General features: G+C 43.5%; 1 protein-coding gene across 1 annotated transcript in view; it reads left to right on the top strand.

Annotated features, from left to right (window-relative positions):
• The window catches only part of ABCG1 (ATP binding cassette subfamily G member 1), a 78,994-nt gene extending 57,389 nt beyond the window's left edge, over positions 1 to 21,605 (top strand). The window contains exons 4-15 of the mRNA XM_077807236.1: positions 513 to 645; positions 2,633 to 2,683; positions 7,711 to 7,856; positions 8,984 to 9,107; positions 10,730 to 10,844; positions 11,911 to 12,059; positions 12,232 to 12,333; positions 13,797 to 13,965; positions 14,676 to 14,776; positions 15,323 to 15,481; positions 16,261 to 16,379; positions 18,304 to 21,605. Of these exons, the coding sequence (XP_077663362.1) occupies positions 513 to 645; positions 2,633 to 2,683; positions 7,711 to 7,856; positions 8,984 to 9,107; positions 10,730 to 10,844; positions 11,911 to 12,059; positions 12,232 to 12,333; positions 13,797 to 13,965; positions 14,676 to 14,776; positions 15,323 to 15,481; positions 16,261 to 16,379; positions 18,304 to 18,532 (1,597 nt within the window). The 3' untranslated portion in view covers positions 18,533 to 21,605. The remainder of the gene's footprint in view (positions 1 to 512; positions 646 to 2,632; positions 2,684 to 7,710; positions 7,857 to 8,983; positions 9,108 to 10,729; positions 10,845 to 11,910; positions 12,060 to 12,231; positions 12,334 to 13,796; positions 13,966 to 14,675; positions 14,777 to 15,322; positions 15,482 to 16,260; positions 16,380 to 18,303) is intronic.
• The last annotated feature ends 600 nt before the right edge of the window (positions 21,606 to 22,205 follow it).

Genomic DNA, 22,205 nt, shown 5'->3' with positions numbered 1-22,205 from the left:
GGCCCAAGATTTTATCTGTGGAGTATTTTAAATTAGGTTTTATCAACACTTTGAAAATATGTTTCCATCAAAAATTTCAGGATGTAAGAATAATTCTTGATTAAACTGCAATATGTGAAACAACTGGGTGGTTTTCCCTCCCCTCCCCCCATAAGCTGTTGCTTTCTGCTGCTCCTGCTACCAGATCACAAAAAGGAGGGGCAGAGACACCTCACAAACAGCCTTTCAAGAAATGACCCAGCATTTCTGCAAACGTTCAGATGGGCAGCACGCTTTTTTGCACATGTTTGAATTAATTTTTTTGCCAAGGTGTGACATTTCTGATGTAACAATACATGCGTGCACACACAGATGCACACACAGGGCATGCGCGCCTCCCTCCACTGTCGTTTTGGTCCTAAGAAATCACTTAAAAAGAGGCTAAAATTGCCCAATAGGCCCACTCTCTGAGATGTGTAGTAAAGATTATAAAGGGAACTCTCACTCTAACTCACTTGTTTGTTTCATTTCAGAGAGACTGGGATGAAAGGAGCAATCTTCATTAACGGGCAGCCTCGTGACCTGCGCTCTTTTCGCAAAGTGTCCTGTTACATCATGCAAGATGACATGCTGCTCCCTCATCTTACTGTCCAAGAAGCTATGATGGTGAACTTTCTATCTGGTTCTGATTGGTTTGGGGTGTGGCACTAGAGTGAGGCCCCCTCTATGCATGAGCACGCATTTTTATTCCTGGCTGTGGTTCTGGGAGTTAGACTGGACTTCACTTGAATCTCCCAGGCTTCGCTGCTGTTTTAAGATCACTGTTAGGGTTCAGAAGAAAATTTGTGAGCCTGCATTCATTTCACCCTCAGGGAAATAAAATACCATGACAGGCTAGTGTCTGGATAATAACGGCAACAATAGGCTGGTACCAGAGAAGGGCAACTACACCTTCTCACCCACGCATCCTCCCAGTGCCTACCAGTATCCTGTCACTTGTTCTGTATTCCAGTAGCTGCCAACCATTGGAGCCTGAAATGCTGGTCATGGTCAGTGTTGCCAGACTGAGTGAGTCTGTGAGACCCCTGTGTGAATCTCTTTCCTTGGAACATTGGCAGGTGACCTGTTAAATCTCCCTGTCAGGTTTCCATGTCCTAACCAGGTGATTCTATGCTGGCATGATGCTGCTGTATGCCAGGGCTCCTGGCTGTCACTACTCTTTTGTCCCTGTCTTGGGTCCAGGAGCCCTCAGATACAGTCTCTTTCCTTCTGTCTTCACCTGGGCTCCTTGTGAAGGAGTCCAGGCCTTAACATTGATAAAAACTCTTCCTCTTCACTCTTGACATAGTGCCTGTTTACTGAGAGCCAGCTTGAGTGTTCAGTCTGTAACCTTCTGCTGCTCAGTTTGATGAGAAAATCAGCCCAATAGTTTTGTTGTACCTGCCGAACCTTCAATATGTAAAGTCAGTAGTTCATGGCTGTTATCATTTGGTAAGGGGAAAAGGGCTTTCATCAATTCTCTGAAGCCACAAGGGACCGTTACGATCAGCTAGTCTGGCGTATGCCTTGTCTGTTTACTTTCCAGAGTTGTAATCTTTCCTAGTTCATTTAGTTGAAATCAAAGTCAAAGACCAATAGGGTAATGTTTTTCAAACTGGCTAACTAAATTACAGCTGCAAAAAAAGAGCCTCTTTTGGTAAGTTGGGCCCAGATGATATATTTTGTCTAAATTAAACACCCAAAGTGCTGACAAAAAATTAATTAGTTAACATTTAATTGCTTCTAATAAAGGTAGAGCAGAATTTTGTAGTTACCTCTTAGGACAGCAGATGGCATCTTATACAGCATTATTTATCTCTCTACTTATTTTCTACATCAGTGTAGTATCTGAGCACTTTACAAACACTAATGAATTTAGCTTTTTAAGACTTCTGTGAGGTAGGGAAATATTGCTGTCATCACTTTACAGATGGGGAGTTAAAGCAGAGAGACTCTGACTTATCCAGCATCACACAGGAAGTGTGTGGCAGAGCAAGGAATTGAACTTCCTGCATCCCACGGTGCTTCCTTGTCCACTGGACTATCCTTTTTGATATGATAGAGCATTTCTATTAAGCACTTATTTTTGTCGGTGCCTTGAGGGTCCCTTAAGAAAGCATGCATATGCCTACACTATACTCATGATTAGAACATCATAGCTATTACTGCTTTTCTTAAGCTTCTGATTTCTAATTTCTGCCTCATGTTAGAACAAATTGTCCAGTTCCAATTCTGGCATTGTGTGTTTTAGGCCAGGTCTACACTACAGACTTATATCGATATAACTACGTTGCTCGGGGGTATGTGTATGAAAAATCCACACCCCTGAGCGATGAAGTTAGACTGACCTAACCCCTGGTGCAGACAGCACTATGTTAGCGGGAGAGCTTCTCCTGTCGACATAGCTGCTGCCTCTCAAGGAGGTGGATTAACTACACCAATAGGAGAAGCTCTCCTGTCAGTGCTTCAGCAGCACAGCTGCATTGGTGTATCTGCGCCAATGCAGCATTTTAAGTGCAGACCTGCGCCTAGACTTACTGTGGATATTCCAAAGATATCATGTTGCTGACCAGTTCCAATTTAACTTGCATCATATTGTGTGTTTATATAATAGGTATCTGCTCATCTGAAACTTCAAGAGAAGGATGAAGGCAGAAAGGAGATGGTATGTATATTGCTCTTCAAACTGAGGTATTCCTTTGGCTGCATAGTGAAGATGTTAGCGTGAAATTTATATAGCTTGAGTTTGTATCTAAAATTGAATTGCAATTAATGTGCATGAATGGGGTAAATAATAACATAACAAAGTTGACAGCTGTTACTGTGTGAGAGGGATAGTAAAATCCTACAAATGTAGCACTCAGTATGGCTGACGGGAAGGTTGATTAGGTAAACATGAAAGATTTATTCAAATATATTGCAGTTTTTGTGGGGCTTTTTTAGTTGCACTTTGTGGCTCAAATTTTTGGACCTACGTGCCTAAGGGCATACACACTCTTGCACATGTCCATACTAATCCCCAGTGCCTGGCTATGAGTACAATTCCGTTGCTGTGTGTGTGCACCTAGGAATGCACAAACATAGTCAATAGCTCTTACAACTGCTACAGAAATTTGCAAGCATAAGTCAGGTACTGCACACATAAGGGCATGAGTTTTTGAGTACATCTTGCCAGGCAGAAAGGGTGTGTTTTTCAGTCATGTTAGTTCAGTTGAGTTAACACAATTAAAAAGATCCATGAAGGTGCAGGCTAACACATCTGAAACTGTTAAGTTTGCCACTCCGTGGTCTAGTGGGGAGACTAAGTTTAAAATACAGCCAGCTGATATGGCTTCTGACATGTTAGCCTGCATCTTAATGTGACTTCTTGTTAAGCTAACTCAGTTGAAGTAACAGAATTGGAAAATGCACCCTTTTTGTCTGGCAAGCCAGGGCCTTTGAAAATGTGGGCCTGTGTTCCTAGGCAGACTTGCAGCTCAAGTGCTCATCACTGTGTGGGTGAGGTTACAGGAGCATTCCCATGCATGTGATAAAAGACCTATTCATTGCTGTGTAGATGTTTTAATACAGAATGTGATTGGGGCGGGGAGGATGGCAACTGAGGCTAAAAATAAAGAAATCACAGCACTGGTGAAAGCAGAGACAGTTCAGGTTGTTGAGAGATTCATGAGAAGTGAAATATTAGGTCAGGTTTTTTTTACTAAAATACGATATTTTGTTAGCTGGGGGTTATTTTTGCATGCTGAAAGCTGTGTTTTTGTCCAGCATAAAATGACACTAACAAGCAAAAGACACGTCCCTGTGTGTCTTAATGTAGGAAGCCTTTAGTGTGATTGTGGGCAGTGCTGGGGCTAATAGGACTTGCATAATAATGTGTTCCTGTAGTTAAAGCAATGACTACATGTCAAGAGAACTGGGTTCTATTCCTGGCTCTGTTACTGACTTGCTGTGTTACTTTGAGCAAGTCTGTGACTCAGTTATCCCAGTTGTAAGATGACAGTAATACTTCACCATCCTTATAAAAGGTCTTCATTCAAAAGGAGCTATAGAAGTCTAAACTATTGTTATTTTAGTAATTGAATGTTGTATAAGTGACATTATGGGATAAATCCTGCAGTGCTTATGTAACCCACGCACCTCCTGGGTGTGGTGCTCTGTCCCCACTAGTGGCACCCATATCACTTAGAGATTAAAGAGTCTGCTACAGTCCTTAACTAAGGCTATATGGCTTTTTAGCTCATGCAGTAGAGGCTCATACCTTTAGCTCCAAAGGTCCCAGGTTCGATCCTGTCTGCCGACGACCGGGGTCTGTTGGTGTTATAAGTGGGTGCGGCAGGGGGCTCAGTGCAGGAGCGGTACAGGGTGTGGCAGGGGGCTCAGGGCAGGGGGTTGGGGTGCAGCAGGGAATTGGGGTGCGGGGTGCAGGAGGGGTTCGGGGTGTGGGCTCTTGCCTGGCGCCACTTACCTTGAGCGGCTCCAGGGTGGCAGCGGCGCGTAGTGAGGCTAAGGCAGGCTCCCTGCCTGCCCTGGCCCTGCGCCACTCCCAGAAGCGGACGGCACCACGTCCCTGCAGCCCCTGGGGGAGGAGGGACAGAGGGCTCTGCACGCTGCCGTTGCCTGCGGGTACCTCCCCCGCAGCTCCCATTGGCCGTGGTTCCCTGTTCCCGGCCAATCGGAGCTGTGGGGGGCGGTGCCAGGGGCCTCAGGGACGTGGTTCCGGCCGCTTCCGGGAGTGGTGCGGGCCCAGGGCAGACAGGGAGCCTGCCTTAGCCCCATGGCGCCAAGGGGGTGGCAATCCCGCGGGTCGGATCCAAAGCTCTGACGGGACGGATCCGGCCCGCGGGCCGTGGTTTGCCCACCACGACTTAGAGATCAATGAGTCTGCCACAGCCTTAGCTAAGGGCTGTGTGGCTTTTAGCTCATGAAGTAGAGGCTCATGCACTAAGCTTCAGTGGACCCAGGTTCAATCCTGCCCGCCGATGACTGGGGTCTGTCGGTGTTACACTTACTCAAGCAAAACTCTAGTTGAAGTCGATGGGAATTGTTTCTGAGTAAAGATTGCAGGAATTGGTCTGTTTTATTATTGATGCTTGTAAGAACCCATAGGCCTAGAACTATGGTCTCTGGCAGGTGCTGCTTCCTCATCAGCACCAGGGGCCCATGTAGGGTTGCTGCTAAGAGGAACTGAGAGGCTAAGCGCTGCAGGAAATCCCATTCTAAGAGGCATGACTGACAGCTTTCCTTGATTGGCTGGCACTCCCCATATAAACCAGGAAACCACTTCTGGGAGTCGTCTGAGCAATGCAGACCTCTGATGTGCTTCTGCCTGAGGTCTCCCCCGCTGCAACTTGCCTTGATTCCCTGCTCTTGACCTAGGCTCAGCTCCTGAGCCCAGCCTTGATTTATTGTCTCTGGCTTAAGGCCATTGCAGACTCTGTGAAAGACCCTGGCCTAGCCTGACCCAATTCTCGCCTCACGCTCCCAATTTGGTAATGGACTCTGACTTTGCGGTTTTTACCTGCCCTTGCCCTTTGACCTTCGGCTCCAATGCCAGCAGCTCATTCTGTGCCCACAGGCCACCCACGACCCAGCCTTAACATACTACTAGTACTACTTAAATACAACACAACTCTATCCCAAACAGATTGCTTGCTGCATTTTCTTTCGGTGGGGGTTCAAGATTTAGGGTGTCCGTGATTTTTCTGGGTACTGTCACTTTTTCTTTACTGGAAGAAGTGCCAGATTTTAATTTCTGTTAACCTAGTATAAATGCTGAGGGGCCATCTTGTGCTCCCCAGATCCAGGCACCATTTACACATCTCACCTCATCTGCATGGAAATGGCAAAGGAGGTGGGGGATCAGCCACCTGCGAGGCACAGTCTACTTGACCAGGGCCCACTGAGGTTGCTTTATGGTACAGAAATCCATACAAGGAAAGCGGGTCAGGGCTAAGTGAGTGAGGATGTGCCCTTCTGCCATGTACCTTGGCCAAACTGGACGGTCTCTGCATAAAAGAATAAATGGACACAAATCAGACGTCAAGAATTATAACATTCAAAAACCCGTTGGAGAACGCTTCAGTCTCTTTGGTTTCAGAGTAAAAAAAAAAGGAGTACTTGTGGCACCTTAGAGACTAACCAATTTATTTGAGCATGAGCTTTTGTGAGCTACAGCTCACTTCGTCGGATGCATACCGTGGAAACTGCAGCAGACTTTATATACACACAGAGAACATGAAACAATACCTCCTCCCACCCCACTGTCCTGCTGGTAATAGCTTATCTAAAGTGATCATCAAGTTGGGCCATTTCCAGCACAAATCCAGGTTTTCTCACCCTCCACCCCCCACACACAAATTCACTCTCCTGCTGGTAATAGCCCATCCAAAGTGACAACTCTCTACACAATGTGCATGATAATCAAGTTGGGCCATTTCCTGCACAAATCCAGGTTCTCTCACCCCCTCACCCCCCTCCAAAAAACACACACACAAACTCCTAAAAGTGGCAATTCTTCAACAAAAAAACTTCAAAAACAGACTCCAACGAGAGACTGCTGAATTGGAATTAATTTGCAAGCTGGATACAATTAACTTAGGCTTGAATAAAGACTGGGAGTGGATGTGCCACTACACACATTAAAACTATTTCCCATTGTTTATTTCCCCCCCTACTGTTCCTCACATGTTCTTGTCAACTGCTGGAAATGGCCCACCTTGATTATCGCTACAAAAGGTCCCCCCCTGCTCTCCTGCTGGTAATAGCTCACCTTTCCTGATCACTCTTGTTACAGTCTGTATGATAACACCCATTGTTTCATGTTCTCTGTGTAGATAAAATCTCCCCACTGTATTTTCCACTGAATGCATCCGATGAAGTGAGCTGTAGCTCACAAAAGCTTATGCTCAAATAAATTTGTTAGTCTCTAAGATGCCACAAGTCCTCCTTTTCTTTTTGAGGATGGGAAGTGGACGGTCCCATATTGACTGGTGGTATAGCTGGAGAGGGAGTGCAGACTGGAGCTATATTCCTTTTTCTGTGGTGTATCAGGGCAGCTGTGACAACAAGGAGTCCTTGGTAGATTGCTCTGAACCACACTACCTGGATGCATGGGGTGAGGTCAGGTGCACAGGGCCTCTCAGGGATGTTCCGCCAAATTTCACACACATCCCTGGGGGATCTGTCAGGGTTTGTGGATGCTCCGTGGCCTATTGACTCAACGACTTGAGAGGAACTCTGCTTGAGACTCTCAGAGGTTTCCTCCCACTCTGCCCCTTCCTGCAGAATTAGCTGCGGCTGTGCTGCTCATAGATGAGAGATGGGAAAACCCTTTCTGACCCGTGTGGTGGTCACTTTACACCCTTCCTGAAGCATTCGGAGATTGTAATACATTTTCTTTGCCTTTGTTTCTGACCTAATTGTGCACACAGTAGGGATGACAAAAGCTATTTGAAACCTTAGAAACACAATAGAGCGTGAGGCTCTAACAGATACTGGCATATGTTCCTTTCTGGAGTGTTCTGTACATCCTCTGAGTAAGTATCCCAGAGAATCTGCATAAATCATGAGGGTGTTCAACTGGTTTGTTTTCATCCTTTATAGAAAAACCAGTGATAATAGTAAGAGATGTTTTGGGGTTTTTTGTGGTAACAATCTAAATGACCTGTGTTGTTGCTTTGATTCTGTCCCCAGGTAAAGGAGATCTTGACAGCTCTGGGTTTGCTGACATGTGCCAATACAAGAACTGGAAGTCTTTCTGGGGGCCAGAGGAAGCGTCTTGCCATTGCTTTGGAGCTGGTGAACAACCCGCCAGTTATGTTTTTTGATGAACCTACCAGGTAAATCAAGGCCAAATGTTAGAAAGTGGACCACTGCTACTATGGGTGGGATTCACAGAAGTATTTAGGCACCTAATGCCCATTGATATAAATGGGACTTAGATGCCTACCTACCTTTGTGAGTCCCCCCCCAGCATGTGCTAGAGAACTACCACAGAACGTACTAGCCCTTGTTAGCGTCTTAGCTGAAACAGAAGAAAATCAAGACTTTCCTTTGAAACGTAGACAGCAGATTATATGCTGCATCAGGCTATGTAGCTTCTTGTTTGCTACACTCACCTTTCATTGCTAGAAAATGCTTCTGGTATGTTTTACTTAAAATATTTGTATCAGCATCAGTAAAAGCTATAATTTTTTAATACTGTTTTTAAAGGGCCTGATTTGCATCTGTGTTACTCCAGTTTATTCTGACATAATACTGTAGAAAGCAACTGTGTTACACCTGCGTACAGCTATAGAGCAATTCAACCCCCAAGAAATAATTTTAATAGGGTCACCAGTTAGTGCACTGGCTAACTCTTGTAACCTGACATGACATGAGGCTGTTAAAGGTGGTTGTTAGGGAAACAATATAGAAGGGGGAGATTGAGAAAAATCCTAGAGGATCCCGCAGAAGAGAGGCAGAAAAAATTCTTCAGATTATAATGTGTAGTTTCCCTTTAAGTGAAGATGGCCAATTAGCTTAAACATTTTTGATTATTGAATTTTTTAAATATAATATATTTAGGATCAAATTCTGCCCTCAGGTAGACACTCATGACAGCCCTGAAGACAGTCGGGCCACAGGTGTGTATCTGAGAGTAGAATTTAGTTTGTTCGACTTGGGAGCGTCATTAGTCAGAACCCACAATCACAGAATTTGAAAATTGCATTAGGTAGCTCTGAGAATAGCTCCCATTTTAATTAAGTATGATGAATGCCTGATAAAGGAAAAGGCTGGGGGGAGGGAGGGGAAGGGAAGAGAAATACTATACCACACAGCATCTCTGGGTTCTTGTTAGATGATAAAGATGCATGTTGTAAAAAGATAATAATGAGAAACAGAAACATCATAGGACATGTATTATTTTGAACAGTTGCATATGGAACCACAGATCTAATAAACACCTTTGTGCCTTTATTTTCAGTGGCTTGGACAGTGCATCTTGCTTTCAGGTTGTCTCTCTCATGAAGGCATTAGCCCAGGGTGGCAGGTCCATCATCTGCACTATTCATCAACCAAGTGCCAAACTGTTTGAGTTATTTGATCAGGTACCCTTCAGAAATTCTTCTCTTTACATATTTGTTTGAATATGTTGTATCTATAATTGGTGTAGGCTGGAGATAATGCAAAATCACAGATCATGTCCCAAATCAGTATCACTGGAGTCGTAGGTTTGAACAAAATGGTTTTCACTTTTTTCCTTCATGTTCCTATTTTTATATTACGTTATATTTATTATTTATTTGATTTTTAAAGAATCTGACAGGTAAATTTTAGAAGTCGTGATTATCACACTTTTGAATTTTGGGTGTGTGTTATAGTAAATAAGAATTAGTATGAGTGCATTACTGTTAAAGTCTGTAATGTTGCTGGACCAAATTCTCATCCTGGCTACTCTGGTGTAAATTCAGAAAATTCCATTGATTTTTGATGGAATTACTCCTGTTTGACCCTGAATAACTGAGAACAGATTGCTTTTTTGCATTCATGTGAAAAGAATAAAACGGAAAAATAAAGTCTGTCAGAAATCTTTGTTCACGCTGATGGCAGGATATGGTCTGTTCCTGTTTAGATTAGATTTAAGTTTACTTTAAACGTTTTATGCCATTTAAGTGAGAGTTGTGAGAGCTTAGAGAAAACCCACTCTACAGTAGGTGAACAAGCTCTTGAAGATTACTACTCTTTCAATAAGTTTAAATGAAGTCAATAGGCCAAAAGCAAGACTAATCAAGCTATTTCTTACTGCTCTTCCTTCTCCTCCTCCTGTTCTCCCATTGCCCCCTGAATTCACCAGCCCCATCTTCATACCAAAAACACAAATAATTTATGGAAATAAGATGGCACAGTCATGCCATTTCCAGCCTGGTTTCCAACCTGTGTCTAAGACCAGGGTGGGCAAACTTTTTTTGGCCCGAGGGCCACATCGGGGTTGCAAAATTATATGGAGGGCCGGGTAGGGAAGGCTGTGCCTGGCCCCCACCCCCTATTTGCCCCTGCCCCCTGACTACCCCCCTCAGAATCCCGACCCATCCAACCCCCCCGCTCCTTGTTCCCTGACTACCCTGACCCTATCCACACCCCCACCCCCTGACAGGCCCCCTGGGACTCCCATGCCCTATCCAGCCCCTCCCCGTTCCCTGACTGGCGCCCTCCATCCCCCAAGAACATCTGCTCCCTGTCTGCCCCTCGGGGCTCCCCATCCCCTTACCATGCCGGAGCCAGCCACAGGAGCGGCGGGCCAGAGCGCTGACGGCATAGTGAGCGGAGGCTGCGGGGAAGGGAGAACAGCAGGGAAGGGGCTGGCGGTGAGCCTCCCCAGCCAGGAGCTCAGGGGCTGGGCAGGATGGTCCTGTGGGCTGGATGTGGCCCGCGGGCCGTAGTTTGCCCACTTCTGGTCTAAGGGGTGAATCATGATGTTTCTGTATTAGTACACTACAAGCCCTGAAGGGGTAGTTTTGCAGAGTTCACATCTTGAACATCTTTAATATTCTGCAGATTTTCCATTAATTGTAATTCCACATTCAGTGTTGACAAATCTTTTCAATCCGTTGCTATTTCCTTCCAAATCAAACAGCTAGTAACTGACTACTCCAGTTGCTGTCAGAAAGCAGGTAGACACACATTCAAAGGTTCTGATGTCTTCTCACTTCCTATATCTTTTATTTTTCAGCTCTGTGTTTTAAGTCAAGGACAATGTATTTACCGTGGGAAAGTGTTAAACCTTGTCCCTTATTTGAGAGATTTGGGTTTAAACTGTCCAACCTACCACAATCCAGCAGATTTTGGTAAGGAAAATTGAATAACTTTTCCGGTTTGCTTATTTTGCCTTTGATTAGCTCTTCTGAATGAAATAGAAATAGGGAGGCTTTTATTGGTTTTTGTTTCTATATTTTTACTGAGTCAGTGTGAAATGACAGGTTTCAGAGTAACAGCCGTGTTAGTCTGTATTCGCAAAAAGAAAAGGAGTACTTGTGGCACCTTAGAGACTAACCAATTTATTTGAGCATGAGCTTTCGTGAGCTACAGCTCACTTCATCAGATACATATCGTGGAAACTGCAGTTTCTGATGAAGTGAGCTGTAGCTCACGAAAGCTCATGCTCAAATAAATTGGTTAGTCTCTAAGGTGCCACAAGTACTCCTTTTCTTTTTGCGAATACAGACTAACACGGCTGTTACTCTGAAACCTGTCATTATGCAAGGCACTGCATTTAGCCGTATGGAGTGAAGTGCAGTTTCCACGGTATGTATCTGATGAAGTGAGCTGTAGCTCACGAAAGCTCATGCTCAAATAAATTGGTTAGTCTCTAAGGTGCCACAAGTACTCCTTTTCTTTTAGTGTGAAATGAGTCCCCTCTTCTTTGTAAATCATTTTAATGCCATCTAGTGGTGGGACTAATTAGTGACTTTTTCTGATTGAAATGCAAACTATGGAGTAGTAGGAAATGAAAGGCAGAATGTGGGTCACACCTATAAACTACCGTGGTTTTCTAACGAAACACCACAGCCCTTATGAAAACAATACTATATCATTCTACAGTCATAGCTGAGTGATTCACAGTAACAGTAGGGACCAAAAGAAACAGGTCTGAAATCCATATAATGAGTACTAAGGCAGCCATACATTCACTATATTTCCTTTAAAATGTTGTATTTAACAAGTATTAGCAGCAGAAAAATGTGGGCTTTTTACATACAAATATTGTGCATTTAAGGCCTGCTTCTGCTCCCATTGAAATCAGCGGCAAAAGCTCTCATTGACTTCAGTGTTGCAGGATTAGGCCCCAGTAGCCAAGCCTGTGACTAATGCTTGGTGTAGAATGAGTACATCTCTTCTAAATGCTCTGTGTAGTGATGGAGGTTGCATCTGGTGAATACGGGGACCAGAACAGTCGGCTGGTCAGAGCAGCACGGGAAGGGAAATGCAACACAGACTACAAGAGAGATGCTGGTGGCGAGCATGAACTGAACCCCTTCTTATGGCATCGACCCTCTGAAGAGGTAAATCCATGCAGAGCACTGAAGGGGGGAGGGAGGTTGAGAGAAATAATCTAAATATTAAGGAAGTAGCGGAGAGTTTTGCATGTTCTGCTGCGTGAAGTTGGGGCTTGTTAGTGAAAAGTAAATAAGATTCTGCACGGAGCTTAGTTTGTTGTGTTGTCTGTCGCCTCAGGACTCTTCATCCACAGAAGGCTGTCACAGCTTCTCAGCCAGCTGCCTCACCCAGTTCTGCATCCTCTTTAAAAGAACTTTTCTCACCATCATGAGGGATTCGGTAAGGCTGCTTTTAACATATTTTTGTAGCCCAAGGCACTTTTCGTGTGTTTGTGATGTGGGCTTAACTTCAGCATCCACCTTATGTGCGTGCAGATTGGCACAGAACTTTGAAACATGGTGGTTGTGTTTTGAGTCTCAGTAATAATAGTACGAGAGTGGGGAATCATGCAGTTTTCATTGGTATTCCGATAGGAGAAACGTCTGAAAAAATCCCATCCAGGGCCTGATTCTCTGCTACGCTACACCCTGTGCAGTTATTACACCAGTGCAAAGGGAGTGCAAAGGTGCATTGGTGTAAATGATTCTGCCAACTGCAAGGCAGTGGAGAATCAGGCTGTTATTAATTACAGAGTCATAAGGGGAGGAGTGGGATAAACGTGTTCTTTTCAAATATAACTGGCCAGTTAATGAGGTGAAGTCACAGTGTGCATTGTGTATATGTTTGGGTGTATGGAGGCTGCACAGCAGCAGGAATCTTGGGAGGAATTCTCAGGTCACTCTGCTAGAGTTCCTTTTGTGGCTCTGAACAGCTATGCTGGATTAGGAGCTTCACCACCCTGTGAAATGCTGCAGCCTGCACTTCCACATGTGCCAGCATGGGACCATTGCCCCCGTTGGTCAAAGCTCCCAATAGTTAATTAAGGTAAATTAAAATGTTTAGTTAAGACACTGTAATCTTAATGTCAAGGAATAATAGCATCCAAAAAGGAATATCCAGTTTCAGATTTTCCAGATTACCCATCTAGGCATTATCCTCTTAGAAAATTATGAGTTTTACTAGTTACCTACAGAGGCTACCCCACAGATAAGACCTTCAAAAGACCATCCTCTCATTGTACAATAGTTTCCTCATCTCTTCCAGTGGGGTGCTCAAATTGGGCACTTAATAGCTATTACTTTAGGAAGTTTCTTTTTGCCTAATCATAAAGATGCAACTATTCTAGATTTTCTTCTGGCCTCTGTACCTTGTGCCATATCTATTTGTAGTCATACTGAATGATTGAGAGAATACCAAGAGCTAATCAGTATCAGATTAATTTGGTTTTGTCAATATAAGCTCAAAATATCTTGTCTGACTCTTTCAGGGCCCTTTCTATTATGATTCAGCTACTTTTTAGGCAGAGGAAAAAGTCTGCTTCTCTAAAGGAAGTATGCCAGTGGCTACACTGAGATTGTCAGACACTATTCTGGCACATCCTCAGTTACAGCCTTTGCCTGGAGAGCAAAATTCTGTTTTCCATTGGTCCTTGTATCTGATTGGCAGGGGTACATCTAGAAATCCCATTAATGTAGCTTTGTCCATCTGAAGCCCAATTTGCTAGTAGGAAATGCCCATTTGAAAGTAGTTCATTTTAGGATATATTTAAGATTTTTGCAGGCGGTTAGTTGATTTTACATTCAGTGTGGCAGCTGTTAGATCCAAACATGCTGATCAGAGATACTACTTTTCCTTGCTCCTAGGTCCTGACACATTTGCGGATCACATCACACATTGGAATTGGACTTCTCATAGGCTTGCTATATTTAGGGATTGGAAATGAAGCTAAGAAGGTCTTAAGCAACTCTGGCTTCCTCTTTTTTTCCATGTTGTTCCTTATGTTTGCTGCTCTCATGCCAACTGTCCTTACATGTGAGTACTGACCATGTTACTATATTTTCTGTAAATAAGTTATTTTAGCTGGAATGAAGTAAGCAGTGCTGGAGCATACCTATTTCATGTGAAACCACATATGAATTTTAGCTTAATTTTTAATTAAAGTGTTTGAGTAAATTTTGCACTCATTCAACTCAAGGACTAATTGCACTGGACAGAGAAAAATTTCCAGCTCTGGTCTGAAATTTGCCATGTTCAGAAGATGCCAGTGATGTGACCCTGTGTCATATGTAAACAATGTATATGGATAGGTACTAGGATGCCATCTTTAAGCTTTTTAACTTGTGACTCTTTAACTATAGGGCTGTCACCATTAACATGTGAGGGACTTGCAGTCTTACATTTTAGGCTGTCATCTTAGAATCCCTCTATGACAGGAGAGAAGACTTGTGGCTTTCAACTTTTAACCACATAGTTTTTGTTTACAAAGCCACTTCAAGGGAGAACCGTGTCATCTGAGCAGCCTGGCAGATATGTGCACAAGGAGAGGCTCTCCAGGCTGACCTCTTGTGCCTCAAGAGACATGAGTCAGTGTGTGTTGCTGGTCTGACAATTGTTTTGGAGTTCCTGGCACGCTATAGTATTGCAGCATCTCAGAATTACAAACGGGTAGGGTGTTATTATGCACAAGCATGTCACACTCTAACGGTGTAAGTAACCATCTTATTAATTTTTATTCTATCTAGTTCCTCTTGAGATGGGTGTATTTCTCAGAGAGCATCTGAACTACTGGTATAGTCTGAAGGCCTACTATCTAGCTAAAACCATGGCTGATGTTCCTTTTCAGGTATATACTTTTGAATAAACCACAAAGCATTCTTCTTGTATCCGCTTGCAAATGAAGTAGATACCAGCATTTCATCGGTGTTTTAATCTCATATACATACCAGAGTGGTGGAAAACTGCCCGTGTATTAGTGTGTGAGCTTCTTGACTTAAACCAAACACCCCACTGGGAATAAATGGCAGGACCTTATTGAAATCAAGATCCTGTGTCTCACCTGAGCTTTCCTGAATAAATAAACTAAACAAAGATAGGGACTTTTCATTTGCTTTTGTGCTTAGTGGCTGCAAAGGGCTGGTAACAAGTGGAAGCAGGTTTTTTAGTCTAAAGTAGCATGCAGGACACGATAGATTTGATAGGATGTGGTGGAGGTGCTAACTGTCCTCTGAGCATCATCACTTTGAGTACAGCATTGAGGGATGAGAGAGATGGGTTAAGTAGGATACAATGCTTTCTAGGTGTTGATATTGCTTTCAGCAACACTGAAACATTCTGTATGGTTTTTGGCTTGACTCTATAATGTAGTAACTGCAGATGTATCTTTCTGCAGATTATGTTTCCTGTGGCGTATTGCAGCATCGTGTATTGGATGACTTCACAGCCATCAGATGCGCTCCGATTTGTCCTGTTCGCAGCCCTGGGAACAATGACATCACTAGTGGCTCAGTCATTAGGTCTTCTGATAGGTGCAGCCTCCACATCGCTTCAGGTACTGGCATTTGTATTTTATGAACTCACCAGAACCTTGCTTCCCCTGGCAATGGCTACTTATGCCTCCTTGCCACGGCTGCTGCTGTAAGTTCTCTGACCTCCTTTGCACTTCTCATCTGACTCTGAACCACCTGCAAAGAAACAGCAAAGAAGGGGTTCTCTAGCCTGTTCTTGGTATCTTTACAGCTGCTTGAGAATTAATAAATAATAGCGAGAAAGCAATGATGTTGTTACAGCATTTTAAAAGAATGAGCTCTTTAAGCACCTCAGCACTGAATGAGTTGCCAGATCACCCATCTCTTTCAAATGGATGTTCTACCCCACTCACCCACAAGTGCACTATGTCCTATAAGTTGCAGAACTGATGTGATTCTGTAGTGCAAAGGGAGTTAGGGTGCTGGGGACCTGCAGCTGTGCTCACTGGTGGCATCCAAGTACAGACAGAAATGTGCAGGAGGCAAGGCAGAGTCACCACTAAACAGATCTATAACCCAAACCATCTACATAGAGGGAGTGAAGCAGCTGTTGACATGACTGCTGCCCTGAAGAAGGTCTAGCTGCAGGGGGCGACACTGCAATGCCATTCCATAGCCTGGCTGGGTGAACTTCAACTGCTTATCTGAGTTTGACACAAGGACAGAGGATTTGTGCCTTAGAGAGTGTTTGCTGAATTAAAGACTCACAGCAATGCAGAAATTAAAAGCAGGGAGTACCCCGAGCCCCTGGATGTTTGTTTGGCTGTCTGAGAAGGCATCTTTTGTTTCCTCCTTTTTCCAGGTGGCAACATTCGTGGGTCCAGTTACAGCCATCCCAGTCCTCCTTTTCTCAGGATTCTTTGTCAGCTTTGATACCATTCCCGCATACCTCCAATGGATGTCCTACATCTCATATGTCAGGTACCATGTGGGAAGCCAGTGGTATCTTAACCTGGAATTTTTTGTCTTTTAATGCTAAGGTTACCACATTTACAGCACATTCTTTCAGGATTTAATGTGATGTATTTCCATGTTTCCAGTAAGAAATATGTAAAAGAACAATACCAAATTATTTTACTGTATGAAGTATGTATAACAACATGAAATAAGAAAAATCTTACCATGGATTATATGTAATGGGCCAATATCTGTGCTGATTTATGCCTTGTTCAATCTCACTAAATTCAATGGGTGCACAGCATGTAAGTCTGCAGAGAATTTGGACTAGTTGCTTTGACATATAAAGGTGAAGACAAAAAGTGTCCATAGCAAGACTTGAATGGGGTTGCCAGCACTTCACTTTGGAGGCTATTTAGCATTTTATTGTGTATCTCATGGCATATCTCACTGACGGTTCAGACAGACCTCCTGGATAAAGCCTGTTTGTCCAGTTTAACCAATACTGATACTACTGTAGGTGAGCAATGGGTTTTCTCCAGAGGAAGAGGGTCAGGAAGGTGACATCGCAGAGGGAGCTAAGGGGACTTAGAAAAGGTCCACTCAAAGAACTTTTGTATATGTCCTAGATAATGGCAAAGTCAGTTTGAGGTGGGGAAAAATAGTTTCTTTCCAGGTTGTAGAACTATAAAGACAACACAAGTCAGACTCTGGCCTTGTTTGCAAACACACCAGACCGAGTTCATGCCTCATATCCAAAGACTTATCCGAAGCCAGAAGTCAGTGTAAACTGGGATGGTAGCTAGCATCCAATGTCAGGATGGAGGAGAAATGGTTTTGTTCCTAAGGCGCCTGACCAACCCATGTGAAGTCCCACTGAAATCAGAGTCCCACAGAGGGATCCATGCTAGCTCATCTGGTCCTAAGTGAGACCAGATCCAGGTTAGACGGGGGAGCTGGGGGAAGTTTCCTTCCTGGTGAGGGTGTGCCATGAGAAGCATGCAGAGGACAGTTAAAATGAGACATTCCAGTTTCTTCCTCATCACACAATACAACTGTCTCCAGGCACGAAGTATATTTTCTCTTTAAAAATATTTATATTAACCATGTCAATTTTAATAAAGTCACTAGCATGTTTTTTTAATATAAAAAGAGATTATTCTGATTTTTTTTAAAAAGTGTTCTCCTTTAAGGAAAGTTGACTGTATAGTTTTTGCATATTCTATTAAAGGCAAAATTCTATCCTTTTGCACTCATGCAAAACCCACTGAAGTGTGATTTGCTTGAATGCAACCGAAGAAAGAATCTAGCCTAAAACTTCCTGCCTCTGAGGGCAGTATTTAAATCTTCAGTGTTTACCATCTGAGGTGTAATTATGAGTGTTTTCCATTTTGAGTACCGTATATACTCATTCATAAGCTGAATATTTTTGGTAAAAACGTGACACATCAAAGAGCGGGGGTTGGCTTATAAACGGGTCTACACCAAAATTTGATGATTTAAACTCTGCAGAATCATTGAATTGAATATCTAATACATTGTCGTTTTGTTTACCTGGAGTGTCTGCAGGCATGGAGCCCCTCAGTTCCCTTTGGCCATGGTTCGCCGTTCCCAGCCAATGAGAGCTGCGGGAAGTGGATGGGAACAGCGAACCACTGCCACAGGGAGCTGAGGGGCTCCATGCCTGCAGACGCTCCAGGTAAACAAAACATCCTGACCTGCCAGCAGCCTACTCTGGCAGGCCGGGAGCCAAAGTTTGCCAACCTCTGAAATATAGGGTTGGCTTATGAAAGGGTCATACAGTTTTTACTATTTTTACCTATCCATCTTGGGAGGTCGGCTTATAAACGAACGGGCTAATGAACGAGTATATACGGTACATCTGAAAAAATGAGCAATGCTTGCCCTGGTTAGAATTTTATCTTGTAATTCATCCTTTCCTTTCTAGGTATGGGTTTGAAGGCGTTATTCTCTCCATCTATGGATTGGATCGAGAAGATCTTCACTGCGACAAAGATGATACTTGCCACTTCCAAAAATCAGCAGCCATCCTGAGAGAACTGGATGTAGAAAATGCCAAACTTTACCTGGACTTCATTGTGCTTGGAATTTTCTTCTTCTCTCTGCGTCTCATTGCCTATTTTGTTCTCAGATACAAAATCCAAGCAGAGAGGTAAAGGAAAAACAAACAAAACTATCCAATAGGAAGAACCATAGACATGCAGTAGAGGGCACTTGTTGTTGTCTCATTGTGGCAGGCTGGTGTCCAGTGACCAGTTACAGACGCTGTTATGATCCAGCCCATAGAGAACCGTATTGGGTTAGTGGATGTGTAGTGTTAAGCTAATCAGTCCAGTTGGATTGGGTCACATTTTCATTACACTTCTAGCTTTAACTGGGAAGAAGAAATAGAAGGGAATTTTGCCATGTAGAATTTCAGCTGTGAAACGATGTAAAAACTGGTTCCAGGAACTTTGCTTTATGAAAACCATCTGTGTGATAAGATGATGTTTATCCTGATAGCCAGAGTTGTAAAATGACATCTTTACGTGGCTGGTGATTATTGATCAACATTCAGTCAAGTACCAAGTGCGGGAATGCAAAGAAAGTAGCATTATCACTTCATTTTAAATTCAGAGTGTCATCTTTGAAATTTTTTTAATGTATCACTTTGCAGCTCTCTTCCACAAGAATTATCCATCCAAACCCAAAGTCTGTAAGCTTATTGATTCTCAAGAAAAGATGTATCTTTTCAATAGGGATGGATAATATGTAAAAAAAAGAAGAAAAAAATCAGTGATACATGTCACTTTTGTGTGTGTATCTAAATTTAGAATTCTGGTGCTTTACTTGACAAGATGGTCTGAGACTCAGAAATTGTAATAGTAAGGAAAAAAGACAAAATCAGAGTTAGAACTGTAAACCTGTGATTCCCTATGTAAAAAAATATAGAGCACAGATAGTCAGGAATATTTAAGCAGTCCACAGATGATTGCTTTATTTTTTTAAAAAATCTGTTTTTGCAAAGTCTTTTAAACCCACCTTAATTGTGATACTTAAAATGCTAATTGTGTTCATTATCCACATGAATTACCTTCTGTGAATGCAAAAGCAAAGAGCTCCAAGGCTGTTTTCTTTTGTAATGACATCTAGAAGTTTTTAGCATTCTGTTGGGTTCTTTGTTTATCTAGCCCATATCTGTGGATATGGTTTGTATCATTTTACTTTTGGTCATATATGCATCAGTTGAAACATTAAACGCTTCAGATATTTCCTTTTGGCTGAAGCTTGAATATAGTTAAAGGAATCCTGCAAGCCAGGATAGCTGGTTAAATGCTGTCTGTGAGACAGTGAACATTTGTGTCTGAATTACTGTCATGGGGTGCTCTACTCACTGCTGAAGCGCCTCCTTCTGTCCACATCTCGGGATTAGCTCTACCAGAGCGACTCCCCTTCCTGCTGTTGCACTCCATCACTCTCTCTCCGTCTCAGGACGGAAACTGCTCCTGCTTCATGGCTTGGCCTTCAGACCAGGTCAGTGTAGTCTTCCCTGACTTGGGTATCAGAGTCTCTCAGGACCTACTGTCCCAGGCAGTCTTCCCATTCACTGCCCCTTCATAGTGCCACTTCCGCAGTGGCTGGTAGGGGAACCCAGGCCCACCCTCTATACTGAATTCCAACCCAGAGAACCTACAACAAGCAGTTAAGGTCTGCACAGTCCTAAAACTTACTGCTGTATCCCTGGGCTACTTCCTACCTTGCCTGCTCTCACCCTCAGAGTAACTGCATCCTCTCTCTCTCTGCAGCCCCTAGCTACTCTCAGCTGCTGGTCTTTATGCAAGCCCCCCTGTTCCTGAGCCTGGTCTCTAATTAGTCCCTGCTCTCTGGCTCCTCCTCCAAGTGCAGCCTAGGCAATTAATAGGCCCCCTGGCCACCTTAACCCCTTCGGGCCTTGCGTAGAGAGGACACCCCATCACAGTACTCTATGTAGGAGGCTGGCGTGTGGGTCTACGGTCTTGCATCAATGTCTGTGTGACTACAGAAATTAACACTGTACTGGTCACCACCATGTTTTCATTTAGAAAAAGGTGTGATGGTGTAAGGTGACCCATTCTGTCCTGATTGTTCTCACAAAAGGAAGAGTTTCTCTGATACCCAATCTACTCCATGTTAGATAGATCTATTCCATTCCAATGAGGTTCTTATAAACTCAATTCCAGCAAAGCACTTAAGTACATACTTAACTTTATACTTGAGAGTTGTCCTTTGACTTCTGGGACTACTCATGTCTTCAAAGTGGACTATATGTTGGAAAGCTTTGCTGGATTAGGGCCATACTGTCCAGAAAGCTGACATCTCCTTTTTGCACTGGCTCCAAGGCTGTGGTGAAAAGTGTATTTGTTATATCAAAGGCCTGGTCTACACTTATAGTTTAGGTCAATATAGCTATGTTGCTCAGGGGCGAGAAAAATCCACCTCAGAGCTATGCCAACCTAACCCCAAGTGTAGCTGCAACTAGGCTGATGGAAGTATGCTTCCCTCGACGTAGCTACCATCACTCAGGGAGGTGGTGTTCCTACAACGATGGGAAAACTCCTTCCATTGCTATAGGCTGTGTCTACACTATGGGATTACGCCAGCATAGCTACAGCGTTGTAGCTATGCCATTATCGTCCCTGTAGTGTAGACATGGCCTTCGTGTAATGGGTTCATTCCCCAGAGTGACCCCGACTAAAAAGGAAATAACCTTTTAAGCTCTTTACTACAATGCAAAGTATTCTCCTGAGGGGCGGGAAGGAAGGAAGAAACTGACCACCACAGAGAAGAAGGTATATTTTTTTTCTATGTGCTCACTGTAAAACAGATACTACTGTTAATGGCATAATTGTGCTAAACAAAAAAAATGATTGTATACTTATATTTTCCTCGCTGTATAACAAGTGCAAATCTAGAACTGCAGTTCGATCCTAAAAAAAGTGTTTAGTATTTACAGCCATAAGTGTGGTGACATAATAGAGTTATATTTAAACATACTGTGTTAATTCTATTTCCCTCTTCTCTCCTGCCCTGTGACCCTTGTATTCGGGAACCGTACAGGGCTCAAGAGAAGAGTTCAGGCATCATAACTTGTATTTGTGAACACAGCCCCCACTGAAAATCCTTGTGAAGGGGGATGCAACCCCCAGGTGGCCTAACAACATGTGCCTCCTTTTTTCAATTCACCAAGCTCTCCTCTCCTCCACATTGCCATTTACTTACCCCCCCCCCGAAATTCCAGATAAATACAATGGACTCGTAGTGGACAAATCAAAAGGACACTTCCAGCGCTAGGATCTATGAAAGTAGCTAACTCAGTGGGTTGAAATTAGTCCTTTGAGGCTTTGCAGGATGACAGGGCTTCATGTATGGGGTTTGATCTTAAGCCCATTGATACCAGTGAAAACTGTGACTCCCATTGACTTTAACGGCAGTTGGATCAGGCCCTGATGTAGGAAGTGTTATTAGTTTAGTGATTCCCAACTTTTTCAGATAATTGGATTTGTTCACAAGGGTTAAGCTGTGCTAGTCAGTACTTGACACCTCCCTTTTGCAGAATTCTGTATTTCAGTCTGGCAACTGGGGCCCTGATTCGGCATGTTCTTAAATCCATCCCTATTCAGGAAGCATTTAAACACGTGCTTCAGCCCCATTGACTTCAGTGGGATTTAAACATCCACTTAAGTGTTTTCCTGAGCAGGGATGCTTTCCTGAATTGACCTGTGCCTTTGGTTCAGCCCATGCTTTGGGAGTTAGCATGAACACAAATAGCTGGGTGGTAAACAATGGAATCGGCAGTGCACTGGAGCAAGA

This window comes from Eretmochelys imbricata, chromosome 1 (genome assembly GCF_965152235.1).
Source record: "Eretmochelys imbricata isolate rEreImb1 chromosome 1, rEreImb1.hap1, whole genome shotgun sequence".
In the NCBI taxonomy this organism is placed as follows: domain Eukaryota; kingdom Metazoa; phylum Chordata; order Testudines; family Cheloniidae; genus Eretmochelys; species Eretmochelys imbricata.
This window is presented reverse-complemented; position numbering and strand designations above follow the sequence as displayed.